Source organism: Catharus ustulatus, chromosome 1 (genome assembly GCF_009819885.2).
Source record: "Catharus ustulatus isolate bCatUst1 chromosome 1, bCatUst1.pri.v2, whole genome shotgun sequence".
Lineage (NCBI taxonomy): Eukaryota > Metazoa > Chordata > Aves > Passeriformes > Turdidae > Catharus > Catharus ustulatus.
In genome coordinates, this window is record NC_046221.1 from 64,935,067 (window position 1) to 64,956,557 (window position 21,491).

The 21,491-nt window shown below is 45.0% G+C and overlaps 1 protein-coding gene across 3 annotated transcripts in view; it reads left to right on the forward strand.

Moving 5' to 3' along the window:
- MBOAT1 (membrane bound O-acyltransferase domain containing 1) overlaps positions 1–2,674 on the forward strand; it is a 56,623-nt gene extending 53,949 nt beyond the window's left edge. For all 3 annotated transcript variants that reach the window (XM_033061774.1, XM_033061793.1, XM_033061782.1), the window contains one exon: positions 852–2,674. In XM_033061774.1, coding sequence (XP_032917665.1) covers positions 852–984 — 133 coding nt within the window. In that variant the 3' untranslated portion in view covers positions 985–2,674. The remainder of the gene's footprint in view (positions 1–851) is intronic.
- Positions 2,675–21,491: the final 18,817 nt, after the last annotated feature.

A 21,491-nucleotide genomic window follows, 5' to 3' on the forward strand; every position in this document is an offset into this window, starting at 1 on the left:
GTTAACTTCGAACATAGTTAACATTTAAACTTAGAGACTCGTAAGCAAGGAAATGTTATGCTTTTGGACTAGGGCATGAATTTTTGGAGCGCTTCACACCACAAGCAGCTGTTTTAAGCACCTCACAAGGGTATTAAGAACTATAGTAAGAAGCATAAGTGAGACCACAGAAATATGCATTGCTATGTTTAACAGCTGGACCATACTGGCCTTAAACATCACATTCCCCAAGCTGCCAGAACCTCATCTATTTGGTTTAAGTATTTTTTATTTCTCTTCAACCTTGTGTATACTGAATTATTTGAAATAAAAATATTTGATGTTTAGTAACATACCAAATACAGATAGCTCTGAGCAATTACCTTCAAAAATGCAAGCCTTCTGTAAAAGTCATTACCTGACCTTCTCCAGCTAAAAGCTGAGTGTTTTGATTTATGTCAGATCTCAGCACTTTGATTGAATTTTTTTCTTTCTGTCACTTTTTACAATTTTTTTGAAGCATGAATGATATTTCTTCAGAACTTGGCCTTGTGTATTCTAACATTAAAAGAGAGATGGGCTGAATAAGTATGGGGTTGAATTGCATGGGTTTATCTGAGCTGTCAGACTTTGGATTCTAGGGTTTGCTGATGGTTTCCTTGCTTCATTATCATCCACAGCAGCATTTTCATCCATGCCAGCAGACACCGTATTCCAAGACTGTGTGAAATTCAAGGGTATATCTTTGTGCTTTCTAGGTCAGGTCCATACATTCTGCATTCATCCCTTAGCACTAAATTCTGCATATTGGGGTTGCAGAATTTATGTTATTCCCAACAAAAATATAATATTCTTTCTGCTTCTCTTTCCAGGTCTGTGTATTTTCACATGCACATCCTAAGCGTCTTGGTATTGCTCCTCTTACCAATCAGACCTCAAACCCACTCTGTAAGAAGGGCTCAGAATCAGGCCACGCTGAACTCTATTAAAAGCAAAGACAAATGATGCCTCCAAAGAAAACTGCCATCATTGTGAAATCAAACTGTTGTATTGTAAACAAAAAATAAGAAGAAAAACGGGTTGCAGGAGGATCGAAGTACAAGAAAAGTGGCATTTCTGTTGGCTATCTTAAAATCTTACTGGAGAGGGCAGAGAAGAGCCTGAATGAATGACTGTATTTAAAATTATTCCAGTTAATGGAGATTTTACAGGCAAAGTTTACAGGCTCATGGGGCATTTCATTTTTATAATAAATATTTTTATGAAGTGTTTTTATATATTTAAACTTTTTCACAGAGAGGCATTTTTCTCTTTTACAGAAATATGCAACTATTAATCAACAAATAATCTTGTGATTAGAAAGCAGCTAGTAAGGAGTTAGACCAGCTGCCTGATAGCCTGGTGCTGTGGGTAGCTGTCAAGGGAAACTTTTCATCTCTTGGTTGTGGAGAGAGATGGTGCAAGTAGAAGACCACAGGCGTGGGGTTGCTCAAGGTGCTGGCGCTAACTTGTGCCCCAGCAGGGGGAAGGGGCTTTCCCCAGCAAACCCTGGAGCAGGGACTGCAGCCTGAGCTGGGCAGCAAAGGTACTTCACATCCTTCAATGTGACACCTGCTGGTGATGAGGGCAAGACAAGTCCCTTGGGAATTGGTGTCGGGGAGCACTGACAACTGGCTAAGCCAAAATTTAAAGCCAAGCAGAAGAAAAACAAGAGGCAGAAGGGGGAACTCAAATCTGGAGTAAAAGAAGGGACATGCAGCCTGTGGTCTGTAGAGTTGTGCTTCTCTAATGATGCAGCTGGTGCTCATTGCTACATCAGCCTTACTATGTAGTCTTAGTGATGCAGCACTTCCTTCTTGGTATCAAAATGAGTGAGGAGTCATGCAGGGTAGTGTTTTAAAACTTGCAGTTATGGGTTAAATCTGAAAAAGCTTTGTAATGAATCAGACTGTTCTACTCTAAACCATCCCATCTTATGGTTACATTCCAGGAGATAACACTACTAGGAAACCTGAACAGTAATTATCACAGTCATAACAAATAATTTTCTACAAAATATTGTGATGTGATATGATATGATCACCACAAGAGTCAGGGCTGTGTCCTTGTGTGATCTTGACATATGACATAACTGTTGATGCAAGTTTCCCTGCTTGTAAAGTCCTTGACTTACGGAGATGTTTTGAGGCTCAATTCCTAAGCGCTTGTTGTGCATTGAGATAACCTGCTGCAAAATGCTGTGTCAGAGTTTTATATTTTTTTTTCTTAAATCCACTTAACCAGTAAAATAGATTGGTACCACACATCAAAACCAACTGAAACATTTTTAAAAAATGTTTTCCAGGAATGGTTTTATCAGAATTTTGTAGAAGCAGTTCCCTTGTTAAAGTATTGGTATTACTTTATCGACATTTAACTAACGTGTTATTGAGGAAAGAATCTACTGTTTACTGCATTCTGATTTTTGTGTCAGATTAAAATTTTGCAGAATCCTAATGTTTTGAGAAGAAACAAATCAGTGAAACCAACACTAGTTCCAAAAAAGTGATTTTTTTTTCCTCTGATGGGAATTTTTTGTCCTGTGACCACATTATGATTTAGGGCATAGTTCATGCAAGAGTTTGTTTGCTAATTTATTTTAAAGGGCAACATGGGATTAAAAGATTGATCTGAATAAACAATTTGCTTTGTGTCACTGCCTGGCATTATTGATCACTAATGTCTAATGTGAAAATGGGTGAGTGGGTGAAATCACGCTTGTGAAGGAAGGCATTCAGGTCTGCTGGATTTTACACAGCAGCTGAGCTTTCCATCCTGCTCTTGCTGAAACAGACATGGTGACCCCTGTCTGTTTTCATGGCAACTTTGCCCTTAGCTCGGCTGGTCTTTTTTGTCCTCATGCTTGTGTTCTCCTTGTGGCACCAGCCTCAGGTGCATCTTTCGCATCTAATGCTTCCCTTGAGGTCTGATTGTGCCATCCCTGTTTCCTGTGGGAGGAAACCAGGGCAGATACACAGAAAGGGATGGGGAGCTGGGTCCTGCTGGCCCTGGAATCCTGTGGGCTGAAGCCAGTCTGCAATTGCCTCCCTGTAACAAAAGAATCAGTGTGAACTCTGGCAGAGCCAGCAAAATTCACATCTACACTGGGCTTTGGCAAGACTGTGGAAGGCAAAAGTTCCAGCAGGTTGGCCTTAGCACCTGCTTTGGAAAATAAGTGCTCTCAAAGGGGCTTGTGGGTCTGTACCTGCTGCTCTGTGCCCTGAAATCTGCCTGCACGGCTCATACCCTGTTCTGCAGTTCTTCCTGAGCTGTGTACATTCAAGGGAGGCCAGGTATGACCAGTGGAGATTCTCTTCCAGTGTTTCCCCTGGTGAAACTTGCTTATATGTAATGCCATTGACTTATGTTGTAGTTTTGGCTCTTATAATGTGGTGAATTAGTCTGGGCTAGTGAGCAAACTGTTACTCTCCTGTCATGTTTTCTCAGCCTGAACCTCTCCCTGAAAACAGGTACCCTGGGAATCAAAGAGAACCAGTCATACTGATTTAATGGGATATGTTACATGAGCCAAAATTGAAATGGGCTTTTGGAAACATGGCATTTGCAGGGCAACTTGGTGGTTGAATAAGTCCTGAGGCTGGGTGGAAAAGAAGAAAATTACAGTAATTTCACGAATACAAGCCGCAGCAATTTGACAAAAATTTTGGTGGAAACCCGGAAGTGTGGCTAATAGTCGGGGGCGGCTAATATGTGAATAATTTCTGACATTTACAACCCCAGACGTGCCAGCCAGGGCGCCGAGCCAAGCACCTGCCAGTAAAAGCCGGCATTCCGCGATTGTTACAGTGTTACTGTGTTGCCCTGGCTCCCTGCAGGCAGCACGGGGGGCGGGGAGAGAGGCGGGAGAGCTCTCTTCTTCCCTCCTCTGCCGCAGCCCGGGGGAGGACGAGTGGGGGGGCGCGCCACCATTGCCGCGGCTCGGGGAGCCGACGGGGGCCCTGCACCGCCATTGCCGCGGCCTGGGGAGCCAACGGGGAGGGGGGCACCGCCATTGCCGCGGCTCCGGGAGCCGACGGGAGTCCTGCGCAGCCATTGCCGCGGCTCGGGGAGGAGGCGGGGTGCTTTGTCCGCGCCCGCCGCCGGCGCCACGGGCGCAGGAAAGCTCCATCCCTGCCCGCCGCCGGCGCCACGGGCGTGGGAAAGCTCCGTCCCTGCCCGCCGCCGCTGCCGTAGGAGCGGGGGAAGCTCTGTCCCTGCCTGCCACCACGGGGCAGCGCCGACCCGGGGTGACCGAGCCCAGTGGCAGCGGCGGCCGGCCCCGAGCGGCAGCACTGGACTGGGCCACCTGGCCCCGTCAGCAGCCCCTAGCGGGCCAAGCCTGCACAGCCTTAGCTCAGCCAGTAAACCCCGCCCTCCGGCGGTTCTGTTACTAATTGCACGCGGGTCCTCGCTGCGAACGACAAAGCAGCTTATATTCGGGTGCAGCTTATTTATGGACAAAAACCGAAATATTTGCCAACACCCAGAGATGCGGCTTATACTCAGTGCGGCTTGTATTCGTGAATTTACTGTAACTAAAATCGTTGCTGTACTATGCTACTGTGGACTAGGCAGCATACCTAGCCCAATGTGGCAGTCCTGCAAAGCTGACACAGAGTGGATATAAATAGCTGTAAAATATTCCTTTGAAAAAAAAGACAATTAGCTTTGAGGTTACCTTTATCAATCTGTTGTATTGAGCTTTTGTCTCCTTTTCTTCTTCTCAGGGGTATGCTGTTTTGTTTTATAAAGAGACTGCAAACAGTCCCTACTATTTAGAGGAGACTTGAGCTAGTAATGCGCATCTACTTTGCACAGGAGTATGTAACTCAAAGAGCCAAAGTAGAGATTCAGGTTAGAAAAGGATGATGTCAGGAACTTGAATTCTGGCAATTCTAATTCTAGTGTAATTTGAGAGTGCACTTCAGTGATTAAAATACACGATGGTGATTACCAACATGTTATTAGTTTCTAATCCCTCTCTGGGTTCTTAGTGCTGCAAAAAACTCAAGCGCATCTAGAGAGATTCTGAAGTGAACAACAATCTTGATGGCTTGTAAGAAAGAAATACAGGACGAGCACATAGAAATGAGAAAGGTAGATTGTAATAAATAGACAAAGGTTGATTTTAAATATTAGAATACCAAAAAGACACTACCACCATTACCTCCTTGGATTGAAGGCATATTGAAGCTGCTGTTTTTCAGCATATTTTGATTTTTCTAAACTAGAAGTTGAGATGCACTTGGAAGAGAAAACTGAATGAAGAGTAAAACTTCTTTTCAACTTAACTATGGGTCTGGTATTTAAACAAGCAACAGCTCAGCAATTTCTTCAGTGAACTGAATGCACAATGTACGTTTTTACTGTCCTTTAAGCTGTTCCCCACCCTAAGTACGTTACTGCATGTCCACTTGGAGCTTGCCAAGCAATGGAGGCAGCACAGAAGTGGGATACAAGGTGGGCAGATATTTTTTCTCCCTGTTTGGCTGCTCTGTTTTGTGTGCATACATTGCACATAGCTGGGATTTTTGTATCACTTAAAATGAAGTAGGTGGGTGAGAAAGCTGTAGATTTTTGCTCTATTGGTAGGTCTTTGCATAAAGCTGCACTTACCTCTCTGCACACATAAAAGCAGGCTCAGCAAGCCTGATCTAGGGTCTTTCATGGAAATACAGGTTGAAATCCCAAGACCCAAGAAGTTTAGGGGCAAAATTCCTCTCAGGGAGGTTAGTGACTTATGTTTAAACCCTTTGTCTTCTTATCCCTGGACCAAGGACTTCAGAAAAATTATCTGCTGTCTTCAGAAGTAAATAAAAACTTGTCTTTAACATTTAAGGTAGAATCCCCATAGTCCACCTGCTGTGGACAGAGGAAGAGCATGTGTGTCTCCTGATCCTTGCCCAAGAAGAAGTGACATGCATGGTTGCATATGGAAATAACAGCTCCCCTTTGAGGCACCGTTCTCTTTCCTTATGCCAGTGAACGGACGCAGCTCAGCTCTCAGGGGCTAGAGGCGTTCCACAGCAGTGCAGAATGGGAAGCCTTGCCTGACATCTCAGCATGAGTGCAGCTCCTCGGTGTGCGCTTTAAAAACGCCTCCTTTTGTGCGCCACCAGCCTGCTGCTCCCTTTCTTCCCGGAGATGACAGTAATGATATGCATGAAGGGTTTGGGTTTGTGCTGGTGAGACGTGAAGTGGCAGCGCGTTTACTCAGATACATTTACGAGTGGTGCCCTCTGTGGGTGAGCACTCGAGAGAAGATTCTCCTCCTGTGCCAAAGGCAAAAGGTTTTGCAGCAGCCTGGATGCCCAAAGTGCCAGGCAGCTGGTGGGTTTCAAGTTTGCGGTAACATAGGTGTGCTGCACAGGAGAATGGGAGAAATCAAAGACCTTAGATAAATTGGGGGAAACCCCTATTATTACAGGAGGAAATTCTGCTTTGTTCATAGAAGAAATGGTGTTTGCATGTCTTAAGAACTTGGGGCACACCTTCATTCTCCTGACTTAAATATGGCCTTTGGAAGGGGTGCACAGGATGGGGGAAATCAGTTCTGAGAAGTGCCCTGTGAGTGCCCTTGGGACACAGTTTGCTGTCCATCCGTAGAACAGCTCTGGAAGTGAGACCTCAGGCTTTCTTGAAGGCTGTTCTTCTGGAGCATGAGGGGCTGTGCAGCTGGCCTCTGAAGCCCTGGAATCCATCAGTGACTGGCAGCCGATCCAGGAGCATGCTATGCTCACATCAGTTTCCCTGATCCCTCTGTCAGATGCTGTACAGGTAAATAATATGCCCACCAGTACTTGAAAAAGAACATGGAACACATCGAGGCCAAACCAGTCATGGTGGGACAGGATGAAGAAAAATGCTGCCATAGCCCAGACATGCTATTCAACCCTTGCCTTGTCCAGGGATGAACACCCCTCTTCATCAGAAACATCTTCAGACAGTGACATCATCACTGCTCTGATACAAATGGGTTTCTCTTTGTTCATACTTATTCTTGCCTTGACTCCTTCTGTATTAGTGTACTTTAGTTTTTCTGCTTTAATTTCTAATTTGTGTTTGAGAAAGATGGCATTTTGTATCTGATCAGGGTGATACACTACTAAGAGGAACTTTAAAAGAAGTGAGTAACAGGAGTATTAGAAGAGATAATGTGAGCACATTCAAATTTATTTACCTGTCTGTTACTCAGATGTAGGTTTTTTCCCTGAGTACCCTTAAATGGCACCTTCCAGTATGGAGCAGATGGTGCGGTTTCCCTTGGAGGTGTCTTGGGAACCAGCCTGAACAAAATATACCAATTTCTGGCACCCAGAGGCTTCCCTGGCTGGCCTGGTGAGTGGCTGCCCAGGACACTTTTGGTTGGTGGGGGGGGAGGGGGTCCCATGTACTTCCTCCTGAGAACACGTGTGTGATCCGCAGCATGTGTGTGAGAGAGAATTCTTGCAACTGCAGCCCTCAGTGTGTAAACCAGGGTGCAGGGCCCCTTGGGTGTGTGAAATGAGGGGCAATCCTCAAACACATAAGTGCATGGGTGGGGACTGGAGGCACAGACAAGTTATGACAATTGACTATGAACAGGCAGCTCATACCACAAGAAGGAGCAAAAGGCAAATTTTCACAGTGCTGGCCTATGGCTTCATGTGTCTGCTGCCAGGGACAGTGGCGAGGTTTGTCTGCTGTTTTGGAGGGCTCCATGTTGGATCCAGCACCCACAGGACTGGACACAGCCCCCATGGGAATGACTGTCTGCCACTGTCTGCATAGCTGAAGGGTCTGGGTGGCACTGAGGGAAGGATTGCAGCCCCATGAGCTGCCCTGCTTTTGGGGTATGTGTCCGAGTCTGATTGTCAGTCCTGGACATTTCGGCTCCTGGCCTGGACTCTCCCACGTTCCCCCACTACAACAAAATCAAGACATGCTCTTGAAATATGAAATGTCATCAAGAATCCTTAGTGTCTTTATATTTGCCTTCTGATCTTGGAGCCTTTGAAGCCTGTGCATCTGAGCTGTTCCCAGCTGCCAAGGCCGGAGAGGCATTTGGAAAGCGCAGCTGTCAATAAAACCATTTCCACGCTGCGCCCAGTCCCCTGGTGTGTTTTGCAAATGATGTAAAGCCACGATGATGGGCACGGGAGCTCTCCTCTCCCCTTCCTGCCCAGAGTTTCAGCTGGCAGGAGTGGCAGTGGCAGGAGTGCCCAGAGGATGGGAAATGGCATTGTTGGCGGCTTTCAGAGAGTTGGCTGCTGCGGAGCGGATCTGTTTGCAGCCAGCGCGTGGTCCCAGCGGCACGATATGGGCCTTCCTCAATTAGACTTCTTGACTGATGGCCAGTTTAATGAGCCCATGTACAGAGGGTCATTCAACATGGCAATTATACCTATAAATCTATTTGCAGCAGGGCTCGAATAACCTTTTGCACACAGATCTCCATAAAATGACTGTCTGATTAATTAACATTAATTTATCCACTGTGTGTATCCAGATGCAGTCTGTATGAAAGCCTCTGCTCTGATGTGCAGGGCGCTGTGTGAACTGGGAGGATTTGGGGATGGGAATGGCTCTGATGTTGTTTAAAGACTCTCTTTTAGATTTTTTTTCCCCCTTCTTTCTTCCTCTCTCCCTCTCTCTCTGGTCCCAGTTGATTAACATTCCAGGGCAGCATCATATAACAGGGGGCAAAATTCAATTAATTGAATATGAAATATTTATAACCCTACTCTATGTGTCTATCAGAGAAGGGTCCTTAATAGATCTTCTCATTAGCATGGACTGGTGACTCACTTCTCTGCTTTCACAGTCATTTGGAATTAAAATCCAATTAATCTAATGTCCCTGTGAATATTATTAAACTATTTGAAAAACTGCATAGAAGAGATATGAGGCAGGGGGTGAGGGGCTAAGAGAAGAAGAGGGAATATGTCTTGAGCTCATGAAGATTCATTTCTTCTCTGTTAAACACGTAGTCTGGAAAGACTAATTCCCTGTTTTCTGGAAAGTGGATAGCTAATTCTTAATATCAAAAGCCTGAGAATAGAAAAGTATCTCGCTTTCTAAAAGCAGAACTGTGTCGTCTTTGAACAGGCAAAAATATATCCTTATATCCCTCTGCCTTTAAGGTTGTTCCCCTTCTTGGGTGCCTGAAGCAATGGACAAATTTATATGAGCCATTTAGACACCATGAGATAATATTGAGGCTTGTGCCCAGCTCTTCAGCAGTGCTCAGCTGTGGGGCTGGATCTGTGGCCAGACAGCCCCATTTGTCTGTGCAGAGGACCAGGAGGGCACTGTGTGTCCTTCCTGACCCTTGGGGAGAATATTCTTTGCTATGGGACGGTGTGTGTGAGAAGAGGCAATGTGACACCATTCTGTCATGGAGTGAAAACAGTCAGGGCACGTAGACCCTGGGCTGGGAGGCACTCCTGGACTGCCTCGTACAGATGTAGCCTAGAGGACTATTTAATTGTTAAATATCTCTCTCTCTTCAGTGGATAGGGCACTGACCTGAAACTCAGCAAGGAGGGATGTTAACTGTGAGTTTCACATGCAAACCTTGAGCAGGGGGCAAGTTTCTAAATTGAATAGTCCCCTAATGGGAATGACTTGAGGACAAAATCCTTTAATGGCTCAAAGGAATTCAGGGACTACTGCAAGAAAGTGCAAGTCAGGAGATAAATATTTCTGAGCTGGAAGAATATTCTAGATATCCAGATTGAAAAAATGTTCCTCCTCTATTTTAAAAACAACAAAATAAGGGATCTAGCCACAAAGTTTGTTCCGGTTTTGTTTGCTTGATTTTGGTTTAGAGGAAAGTGGCCTGTTCCTTTGAACATTACCCCCTTCTTTTTCCACCCCCGCTCTGTTAGAAGCTTAGTCCAATAATTATCACAGGATATGTACACAAATTAGGATACAACCACTGTACATCTGAATGTCTTTATGAAGCCAGAGTGTCGAGAGAATAAACATACTTCCCCTGTCACGGAGATACAAATCATGCAAATGTCATCTGCTCTGGACTTCATGTAGCAAATAAACAATTGGTGAATATATGTGTTTTTAAATTACTAAGGGAAAGTTATACCTAATATGCCCCTTTGCCCATTGTTGTAAACCTACAGGTCACCTATGTTGAAATTCTTGATGTACTAGTAGTGAAAATCTTGTAAGCAGCTTGATTTGCGGCTCATCTGCACCGAGGACCTGAAGACAGACCTGGCAGACACATGTTCCCATCCACAGTAAACATGAGCAAGACACCCCTTAATTCAAGCCACATCTTTTCAGAGAGCAGAAACCAAAAACTGAAATCTTAACCCTCTTCACTCTGGAGAAACCACAGCAGCTGAAGTGTGGTGGCACCTCATAGGACAAACCCCAAACGCCCTGAGAATGGATTGTTGGTCTGCTGAAAGCTGGTGCTATGGCCAAAAGCTGCTGGTTGGCCTTGGTGGCATTACATACCTGCTTTGTATGCCTGTCTTTCAATCCTTATTCATTTATTGCTGCTGACTTGCTATGATGGATATAGAAAAGTGACTGAATCTGAACTACAGGCTTAAAATGTTATTATCTAAGGCTCTAATTTGGTTTGCTTTTGATATTAGAAGAGATTGATTATGGCAAAACTCTGGAGCACAATCAAATTAAGAGAAGGAACAAGTTTTTCTTTTCTGTAACTCTGCTTTTTCTGCAGCTGGTCAGTGGATGTCGTCCCCAGTTTATTCTTATTGCCTCTCCCATTCTAGCCAGAGATAAATGTGGTAGCTCTTCTCAATGATTTCCCTCTCCCTTTGTCTGTTGTTTATGGTCTCTGTCCTAGCTTGGGCTCCAAGCCTCAGTGGTCAGGGACAAATGGTGTTGATTGCCCCTTTCCCTGGGAGCTTTGCAGCAGGAAAATAGAGAGAAAGGCAACATAAAGTGCACTTGTTCTGTGCTGTGAAGATTGCACTCCTGCTTTGTGCTGGTATAAAATGACTGCTGCTGATGAAGGGCAGTGGAAAATCAAATCTCTGGGTCTTTTTTCTCAATCTTTTGTGGCTTCCCTGCACACTTCAGGCGCTGTATTAATCATTATAATTTCTTCCACATTGCCACTTTGTCTGTGAGCTTCCTTTGAGCAGTGTTTCCTGTTTTGTGCTCCCTTCCAGCAGGCTCCAGCTTTTCTGGAAGTGGCTGCCTGAGCTCTTTCCCAGAGCGAGGGTATGCCAGCCAGTGTATCAATCCACTTTTGTTTTCATTATGCCAGCTTCCTGCAAAGTTTTCAAATTAATTTTACTGCCTCCCTCAATTTTAAGGCCTATAAAAAGAACTTGGTTCTGCTTACCTTGGTGAGCTGGGACCTGTTCAGGAATCTGGAGGATGCTTTTGCCTTGGTGCCGGGGTAGCTGTTTCCCCTGCCTGCATTCAGTGGGTTCCTGGCACTATGAGTCCAAAAACATCCGGACTCTTCCTCAGCTTGGGTCAGAGGACGGAGCTGTGTCTCAGATGCCACAGCCCTGTCCCACGCTGTTCTGGGTCTGGCAATCCCAGCAGGGCAGTCCTGAGCCTCACACCCGTGTGTCCGTGCTCAACTGGCTCATTCCAAAAAAGCCCAGCTGAAGCTGGTGGGTAGCAGTGAGGCTGGGGCAACAAGTAATTTGATTTTCCTGCCCAAGGTTAAAAAAAATAAATTAATAAAAGCTTAGGTCTGTGTCTGTACTGCAAGTGGAAAGAGTGCAGCTCATGATGGACTTATTTACCCACATTAGCTTTAAACTATGTGGCTTTGTGACCACACAGACCTTGGTGTGGGCTCAGAGTTGGCAGAGGTGAGGGGGGATGAGGACACCCTTGTACCTGTGACAACTGCATGTGTTGCACACTAAGCCAGAGGTCTGTGACTCGTGGATGCTTGTGGGTCTGTGCACAGCATCCAAGACCTCTATGAGGAAAAGGCAAACCTGATGCTAGCCTTACATTTGTGATTTAGACATCTTCACCACCAGAGAAAAAATGTTTAGTGGTCTACAGATCAGAAAAAGAAAAGTTCACCCTGGGGCAGGATGCCTGATTGCACTGAATGACCCCTATTCTGCTTTTCTCTTAGCTCTCTGAGAAGTGTCTTTGAAACAGCTCCCTTTTCTGATGAAAGAAAGGATGTGTGTGTGGTAAAACAGTCTGGAAAATGTTTGGTTTGCTTGCAAGGGGTTGGTAAGTCTGTGATTCCCTCTCCCTTTCTAAGACCTGTCTCCAAGATTTAGGGGGTCAAAGCAGACAGCAGAGAAATGACCATCCTGTGCCCCTGGAGTCACAGATCTATGCCAATGGAGAGTGGTTGAGAGCTGCAATAGATCACCATGGAGCCAAACAAGATTAAGCCCCTTTGCACCAGAGAGAGGTCACAGAAGCAGCATAACTGAGGCTGGGGGAACTCTGGAGGTCAGGGTGGCCAGGCCTCTTGCTGCTGCATGGAGCTGACACAGGGAGAGGGGTGGGGGAAAGGGCAAAATATTGATGAATGGGTTCCATACAGTTCCTTCTGTGACTAGTTGTCTCTTGTTCCCACCAGTAGGAGACACTGCCACTGAAGTTGGTGGAGTGGCACTGCCAAAGAGATCAGAAAGAGACTCATGCCTTTTCTCTACTCTCATGAACATTTTGGGTGTTTTAAATAACAGGAAGGGAAGAAACTTCTAAAAACTTTCCATTCATAACAAAGAAAGCAAAAAAACTGCCAGTTTTTCAATTGGCTGAAGCCTCACGGTCTTGACTCAGACATTACCTGGTTTCCCCAGTCAGATGGTAAAAGAAGCTTGTCTGCCAGTGTCCACCTGCCCACCTGGTGCTCCAGATAAAGCTGAGGCCTGGGTGACTGAGACACAGCCTACTTACTGTGCTTTTGTCCTTCCCAACATCAGGCTGCAAATGGAAACACCTTTTGAGCCCTGGTATTATTATTGCCTGTGTGGATGGCACCTTTAGTGTGTGCCATTCATTGCTGTAATAGCTGCACCTGTGTGTAGCCGGTGCACTGGCGCTGCGACAGCTGCGGGCCTTAATTGCAAAACATTATTTTCTGTTTCCTGTTGTTGCTGCCATGAAGGTCCATTTATTATGGCTGCAGACCTCTCTCTTTCTGCAGGATTCCCTGTCAGACCAATTCCTCTGTGCTGGAGTTCCTCACATGGGCTGCGCTGTCTCCCATGGGCTGTGCTTCCACGTGCGTGTCCAGTGGTGCCCAGAGCAGACGGGATGCTTGCTGTGGCCAGCCGGGGGGCTGGGCTGGGCCCTCATCACTCTGGGCAGTGGACTTTTATGTGGGTTAGCACAGAGGCTCTGAGATGATTAATTCATTTGTTCCTGGAATATTCTGCCCCTGGGTGCCTGCGTAACTGTGAATCAATTTTGTACTTTCGGGCCCGGATTAATGCAAGTGCCGATGGAGCATGCACAGGAGGAAGGAGGGGGGTGGAGTGGGGGAAGCAGGGGGATACCCAGGACACAGCTAGCAACTCTTAAAAATGAAAAATACAGAGATGGAGCGTTTTGAGAACAAAATTTGTTCATTTGTTTTTCAGTCCTCTCAGCTACGATGCTAAATTCAGTTCACTGAGAGGCAACGAGCTAGTCAGTGTTTCAGGTTGTGCCTTATAAATCAAGGCTGTAGTAAGGAATTTGAAATGTATATTGAGGCTGGCTGTTCTCTTACCTCCTGCTGTAATGAATTCATGTCTGCAGACAACAGACACAATTATTATGGAAATTGCACGCACATACACACACACACAGACACACACACAGACACACACACACACACAAACACTCAGAGGAAAACGGGTTTTTTCAGAGCTCTTGCTTTAGTGCTCCTGGTCCAGGCCGCCTGTGCCCAACTCAGATGTCACAGCAGGTGGCAGGATTTTGCCCACCTTGTCCACCAGGCTGGAGGACATCACCCACAAGCTGCCCTGAGCAGTGGGCTGTGCTTCCAGGGGTACCACTGCTCCCAGCCCGCTGCCCTAAGACAGATGCACCAAAGCTGCCTGTACATATTTGGGCTGAGAAATGGCTCAGCAGTGCAGTAGGAAGTGGGAGGAATGACCATGGTCGCTCTGAGGAAACTGACCATAATCAAATTAACAAACCCAAATCCTGCTAAGTGGTCAGGCATGATTTTGTGGTGAAGGAAATCAAACAGCGAGTGAGTAGGACTGATGCGATGAAAAGTCGACCCTTCCTCCATTTTGAAACTGGAGGGTGACTTTGACGACTGGAAAGGGACATTTTACAACAGCACGCAGTGATAGGACAAGGAGCAAAGGCTTTAAACAAGCAAAGTAGGTCTAGATTAGTGGTTAGGAAGCAACTCTTGACTGTGAGGGTGCTGAGGCACTGGCACAGGCTGCCCAGGAAGCTGTGGATGCCCCATCCCTGGCAGGTCCAAGGCCGAGAATGCGCAGGGGCGGGCCCGCAGTGCCCGCAGTGCCCGGCAGGGGGCAGTGCTCCCCCAAGAATTCGGCAGCAGCGGCGGAAAAGCCCAAACCTAGAGCTGGGATCCTTTGCCCTTTCTTTCCTGATTTCTTTATTTTATTTTATTTTATTTTATTTTATTTTATTTTATTTTATTTTATTTTATTTTATTTTATTTTATTTTATTTTATTTTATTTTATTTTATTTTATTTTATTTTATTTTAATTTTATTTTTTCTCCCGCAGGAAAACGTAGAAGTATTCAGCTCTCCCTTGTGCTTAAAATAAACCCCGAAGGTTTCCTTTCTGTGCCTAAAAGCCATCAGACCTTCAGCTCACTAGCAGGTTAGGGATGAGAAGGTGTTCTCAGTATTGCCACTAACCACTAATGCTGCTCTATTTTGTGTCAGTGAAATGGCTAAAATGCTGCAGCTTGTACAGAAATGGATTTAGTTCTCCTTCACCTGAAGCAGATTAATTTCTTTCTCCTTCAACCCCAAAGACAATTTATGCAGCTTTTTGTAAAATCTCACGTTGTGTTTTGTTTGGTTTTTCCTCCCTTTTGCATGTGTTTTTTTCATATTTTATTTCAAAGAATCACAGATTTTTTAGGATTGGAAGGGGCCTTAAAGATCATCTTGCTCCAACCCCCCCTGCCATGGGCAGGGACACCTTTCCCCAGACCAGATTGTTCAGAGCCCCATCCAACCTGGCCTTGAGCACTTACAGGGATGGGGCATCCACCTGTTCCTGTACCTCACCATGCTCTGAGTAAAGAATTTCTTCCTGACATCTAACCTAAATCCCTCCGCATTTAATTTAAAACTATTCTCCCTTTTCCTATCACTGCTTGCCCTTTATTTTCACATCATGACAGACTCTTCCTTGCTTACTTTGTATTCGGGGCCCAAAGATCAAGGCAAGGGCAGGAGTACAGTTCAGGCATTTCAATAATGCCGGGGAAAAAAATAAGCCTTGCAAGAAAAAATGTCAAGATAATGATATATCTGAGTGCTGCAAACAAATCCTCCTTGAATGTCACAGCTCCATGAGAGTCACTGTAGTAGAAGTTAGCAAACATCAGTGTATTTTTTTATGGTAGTTTACATGGGAGTTTCCTCAATTCAAACTTATTTTGCACTGGATGCATACACAGAGGCTCTTCTGGAAGTGCAGGTGAGGTACAGAAGGGGTGTGGTGTGAAGGGTGCTTTGTAACGTTATGTATGTTCCATAGCTACCTGTATTTCTGACCTGAAAATGCCAGTGAGGACCATTTGTAAATGTTTACTTTTCTTCCTGGAGTCCCAGGAAGGAAAGGAAAACCCTCTGTACACAAAGCCAGCACAGCAGCAGCGGCAGCTGCCCTCACATGCACTGCTACCCTCCAGAAGCACCTGACACCTTGCATGCAGGATTTTCATTTGGTCCATCCCTGGGCATGCTTGGACACAGCTTTGAGCCTACCGGAGTTGGTGTTAGCTGAAGTTATGAAATTGTGTCTCAGACATGAGACCAAGGCCATGAATTGCTTCCAAAGAGGCTGTTGAGTGACCATTGCTGATTGTAAGTAGCTTGCCAGGCTAAAACTGTAACAGTGCACAGAGACAATGGATGGTAGATTCCCACATAGCCTTGTTCACCTCTGTGCCCCTTGGCTTCTTCCTGGTTTGCCTGCTCAGGAAGAAATAGTTTCCCAAAAATATAAGAAAATGATAATAAATATTTCCTGTGGTGAGGGAACAGCTTCATCTGGATTTCAAAAACCATAGTAAGCCTTTGAATGTTCTCATCTTGCTGCTCACCTTTTTCTGTGCGGTGGGTAATTCAGTTAGGGAGAAGCAGAAAGAGAGAGTCCTATATCCCTATTTTTTAAAAGAAAAATTTAATTCCTAATTAAGAAATTGATTTCAAGGCAGAGCAAAGCAATGGGTTTAAACTGGCTTTACCAGTGAGCTGTGTGACTGCAGCTTTTTTGTGCCTTTATTTCAGAGAGGAAATCCTAAAAGATGGATGAGGCGTACAGGGTTTGATCATGATACAGCAGTTCTTACCTCCACTTCTCTGGCTAAAACCAGCTCAGGGCTGCATGGATGGCTGTTACCATCTGTCAGTTGTGAAATGATTTGATGGTTTCGAGTTGTGTTTCTATGGGAAGAGTTTCTATTTAACAAGAAAACACCAGCGAAACAGGCACTTTTGCTAATCATTAGAGGGGCCAGAGATTGAATAGATGATGGAAACTGCATTTCTTTCTCATCTTTCTCTTGTCAACACTGTGTGAAAAATAGAGCAGGCCTCAACTCGGGAAAACAGCTTCGTCAAATTTTGAACTTCTAAAGTTATTTTCATTGTGCAGGGAGCAGAACGGACTTTTTTTTTTTATTATTTCTTGTGAAATAGGCCATAGTATCCATTAATGAAATTTGTTAGCAGGATAACTCTTGAGATATTTAATTTACTGAAAGCAGTCTCTTTTTTTCAGAGAGCAAAACCACTCAGCAGTAACTTCAGTGCTAATTTTGTTAAAATGATGGCAAATTTTTGCCAAAAGGAGGGAAAATCCTGAAAAATGTCTTTTTTTTTTCAACTAAAATGTATTCAATGTGAAATTCTCCATTGTTCCTGGGTGAAAAATATGTCCTAGCCATTATTCATTGATCATTCAAAGCCAGGTTTGGCGTTTTCTTTGTTTGCAATAATTAGTAGCAGCACTGAAATTAGATCTTCAGTTGAGGTTCATTTGAAATTCCTGCAGTCGCCTGTCTTTGAATATTTTTACAGATTTTGAAGAGTTTACACCTTTTCTCCCTCTTTTTTTTTATTTCATTAGATCCAGGCCAGCAGACTTGTGGGAGGACTAGGATCCTGTTGTGAGCAGTGTTGCACAAGAACATAGCAAGAGCCAGTTGCTTGCCCCAAAGAGTTTTATAAACAGCGCAATGAAGGCAGATGACATTTGGGAGTGGAAGCAGGCAAATGGAGACAGAGGAGCTTGTCCAAGGTCAAGGCTGGGATGAAATCCAGATTTCCAGTGTCCATGTCCAGGGCCTGAGTCATGACTGGCTCAGGCTTTTCCACCCTGACCCCTTCTTCAGTATTTTGCAGTTGGATGCACTTTTCCACATATCTGCCCTCCTGTTTGGCAGCATCTTTTGGGGAGCCACATCCTTCGTGGTCAGACCTTAGAGGAGACGTCAGATGTCAGTAGAGATGGCTCAGCTGAGCCCTGAGCTCTGAGCCTATGGCTAGCAGTTGCTGGAGCCATGTGCTTTGAGGGGATAGAGAGGAGAATCCCACAGCAGGCAGTTATGAAATGGTTCACCCCTGGGAAACTTTCCTTTGAACTGCTGTCAATTAAAGGATGACTTACGGCCTCGAGCACCAGTTGATTTTTTTTCCAGTATTTACTATTTAAATTCTAGATGTTCTCGTTACCCAGACTTGTTTGTGCTTGGTCTGCCTAATTTAAGCTAAACCAGCTCCTCAGGGCAGTGTTCTGGTCTTCTCATGTTTGTTAATTGCCATGTCACCCCTAAAATCATACAGATTGTAACAAATAAAATAGCAATGCTGAGTCCTTCTGGTTTTAGCCAGTCATTCCCAAAGCAAATCATTCCTTCTCTTTTTGATGCTGGTTAGGCATACTCCTTGTGTTGAAATCATCTTTGTTCCAGATTTTAAAACAAAAGAAAATTGTATTTAAATGAACAAAATCACATCCAAGGAGATGAGGACCATATTTGGGATGTCTGTATCTTTGTTTCTGTGACCTTTTTGGTTTGGGCACCTGGTTCACCAAAAATTCCTCAGCAGTGAAATTCAGTATCAGAAGTGAGACCTTCAGGCAGGATAGACCCAGCTGCTTCCCCGAAGGAGAGGGGAACTGAGGGCACGGCACCTTTGAAGCTGCTCCAGGGGCACCTGCCAGACAAGACTCATTTTGGGATGGCTTGTGGGGTGGAATGACTTCCTTAGGAAGGAGCTCCAGGGAAGACACAGCTGTCCTCTTGCTTGCTCCTGGCGTAGCAGCCAGACTGGGTGAAGCCAGTGCGTGGTGGGACAGGTGGATAACTCAGCTCCTCCCTAGCTGAGGCAAAGATTCAGCTCTTACAGGGTCTTCTCAGAGCTGTAGTTTTGGATTATTTGGATACAACCTACCCGAGAGCTTGCATGTGCTGAGGAGGTGTGTGTGCTGAAAGGGAAATCAGCTGCCTCTGCTTTAGAAAAGGAAGGGATGCCACCTCACCCATGACACTTGTGGACCTGACACAAGATGTACTTAGCTTATGATGGGTTTGGCACCTTTACCATAACCCTTTGGGTCATACACTTCTACACAATATTGTGAATGGCTTCTCCCCAGAGCACAACAAAGAGAAAAGGTTTTTCAGGGCAAAATGAGTTTGTTTGATGTAATAGCTTGAGTTTACATTTCACTGTGCTTGTCTAAATGTCGCTAATCCAACTGTGAAGCAATCGAGGAAACCACATTGCAGCTACGCAAATGTAGTGATGAAAAAAACCAAACCTGCTACCCAACTCCAACCCTCTGTGGTCCAGCCTGAGAAAAATGAAGATAAATAAAATCTCATGTGAATTCTGGCCCAGCCCCTGTCTCCAGGTCCGGCTTAGATTGTAGATGACTCATTTGCTGAGACATGGTGGTGAAAATGAGCATCTGAGTTGATTTTCTAGCATGCAAAAAGCCACACTGTGCATGCTACTGTCCTGCATGCTGAAGTGGGATCGTTTTAACAAGTGGATTGCTAGAGCTCTTATCCATCTTCCTGCGCCCCTTCTCTCTCCTACAGCCTCACAGAGCAAGCTGGGAGAGGTCAGGCAGAGGACCTCCTACCCCAATGCATGCTAGCCTGCATCCTCAGAGAGAAGCAAGCATGTTGGCTGCCTGCTCAGGAGCAGTGCTCAGATGCAAGCCTCCACCACAGATGGCTGAGACTGAGTTTTCAGTTCACTGGGTCTGTTATTTCTACCCTGTTTGAACCAGAAATATGTTTGTTTAAATATTTTCTCTGAAATTTCACTTTTGGAAATTTGCCTTGCAGCATTTCAGAAGTAGATCGCTTGGTCATTTATTTAATTTGGAAGCTAATTATTACAATTTTATGGTGTTCCTTGATGTCAGTTATCAGAACTATCCCAATAAGAAATACAAATATTACAACCCCCAAAACAAACCACCTAAAAACATTTTGACATTAGATTCTCAAATATAATTTCAAAACTCAAAAATCTGATCTCAAAATGCCAACGTGTTCTGGATTGAAAGAACCTAACTCATTTTTATTTCATTCCAGTATCTTTTTAATGAGACTTTTATCGAGATCATTGCTAAAGAGATTAAATTGGGTAAAGGCTTCAGTTTTGCATTAGAATTTTACTGTTAAATTCTGTTGGCACTACCCTGAACCTGCAGCAGAGACATTTATATAAGGTAAATGTTTCCATTGACTCTGGATGAGACGCTTTTGCCTGGGTCTTAGAGAAATGTTAAATGAAACATCCTGTTAAGAGTTTGATTTAATGCCACAGTGAATTTATCTTAACATATCTTTATTTTCTCAGACCTATCTGAGCTCCAGCTCTTTTCATTAGGGGTAAATACTCAGGAACTAAGTCACTGCCTACTTACATGTCATGCCTGACCGAGCCAAGCCAAGAGGGATTTATGATGTCAATATTAAATATGATATGAAATATTAACAGGTAAATATGGTGATGGAGAGCACCAAGAGAAAGCTGCTGCCATATTTCTGTGTAGCTTTCATCTCTCCTTCTGAGAGGAAAGAGCTGAAGGAGAGATCAGAAGACAAGGTTAGGAGACAGGGTAGCAAGCTCTAGGTTTAATGTTGGATGTGGCAAGTCTTAGGGTCATTTTAATTTCTGGTGGTGGTGAGTTCTGCACCCCAAAAATCACGGGTCTGTGGGAGAGTGGCTACGTGTTGCTGTCAGGAGGAGATAGATGGGTGGTGGGCTCCCAGGTGAGCCTGGTGGCAGCTGAAACCCCTCTCTGGCTGCATCCTGGAGCCTGCATCCCACTAGCAGGATGGGGGTGGAGGTTTGTTCCCAGGGACCTGTTTTCTTTGCTGAGCAGATGTGCTGCTCTGCTTCTCATCACTGCATAGCTGGTTGGTTTTTTTTGGTTGTTTTTGGTTTTTTAGCTTTTTTTTTTTTTGTGTAACAGCAGGAAGCATCAAAACTGTGCCCACCTCCCTCACCCTGGGGCAAACACTAACCATGGGCAAGTGAAAAGCACTTTGTTTCGTACCTGCTGTTTCTTATCTCATGGTGCTCAACCCAGTCTCCAGGGTGCCAGGACTGATTTCAACAGGTGAGTGGGCATTGCCAGCCAGACGAAGGCAGCTGAAACCGAAGACCCAAAGAAGCCTCTCCCACAGGGAGCTGATATTGGCAATGTCCTGTCAGGACACACATGAGAACAACACAAAGCTGCTCACAACTCATCCCTCCAGAGACCCAGTACTCCTGTCAGCCTGCCAGCCTGGCATCCAGAAGCCCTCCTCCTGGCTGGACCAAGAGCTGAAAAACCACAAGATGGCTGAGGCTTGCAGAGGGCCTGCACAGGTCACAAAGAGTGCTGCTATTGGCCCTTTGCATGAGGCTCCTCATCACAGGACAGCAGCACGGTGGCAGGGTGGTACTTCATCTCATCCTTGGTTGTCCCCTCCTGTCTCTGCACTCCTTGCCCTGTGCTGAACAGGATAGCAGAGTGAAGATAATGATCCTCATTTGTATCAGTTAAGGTCTCAGCCCACTCTGGAATTTACTTCATTAGGACTGTAGGCTGAATTTATTTTCATTTCTCCTACTCTAATGCCTTGCTGCAGTGTAACTGAAGCATCTCTTTTTAGTGTATTAAAGTACCAGACTTGTCTCTTCTCATTTCTTTTAACCTTCTTCAGGTTTCTCTTCTGCCACTTCCCACTTCTCTTTCTCTATCCTCTTTTTGTGAGCTATTTACCCACCTCTTTGTTCATCCAG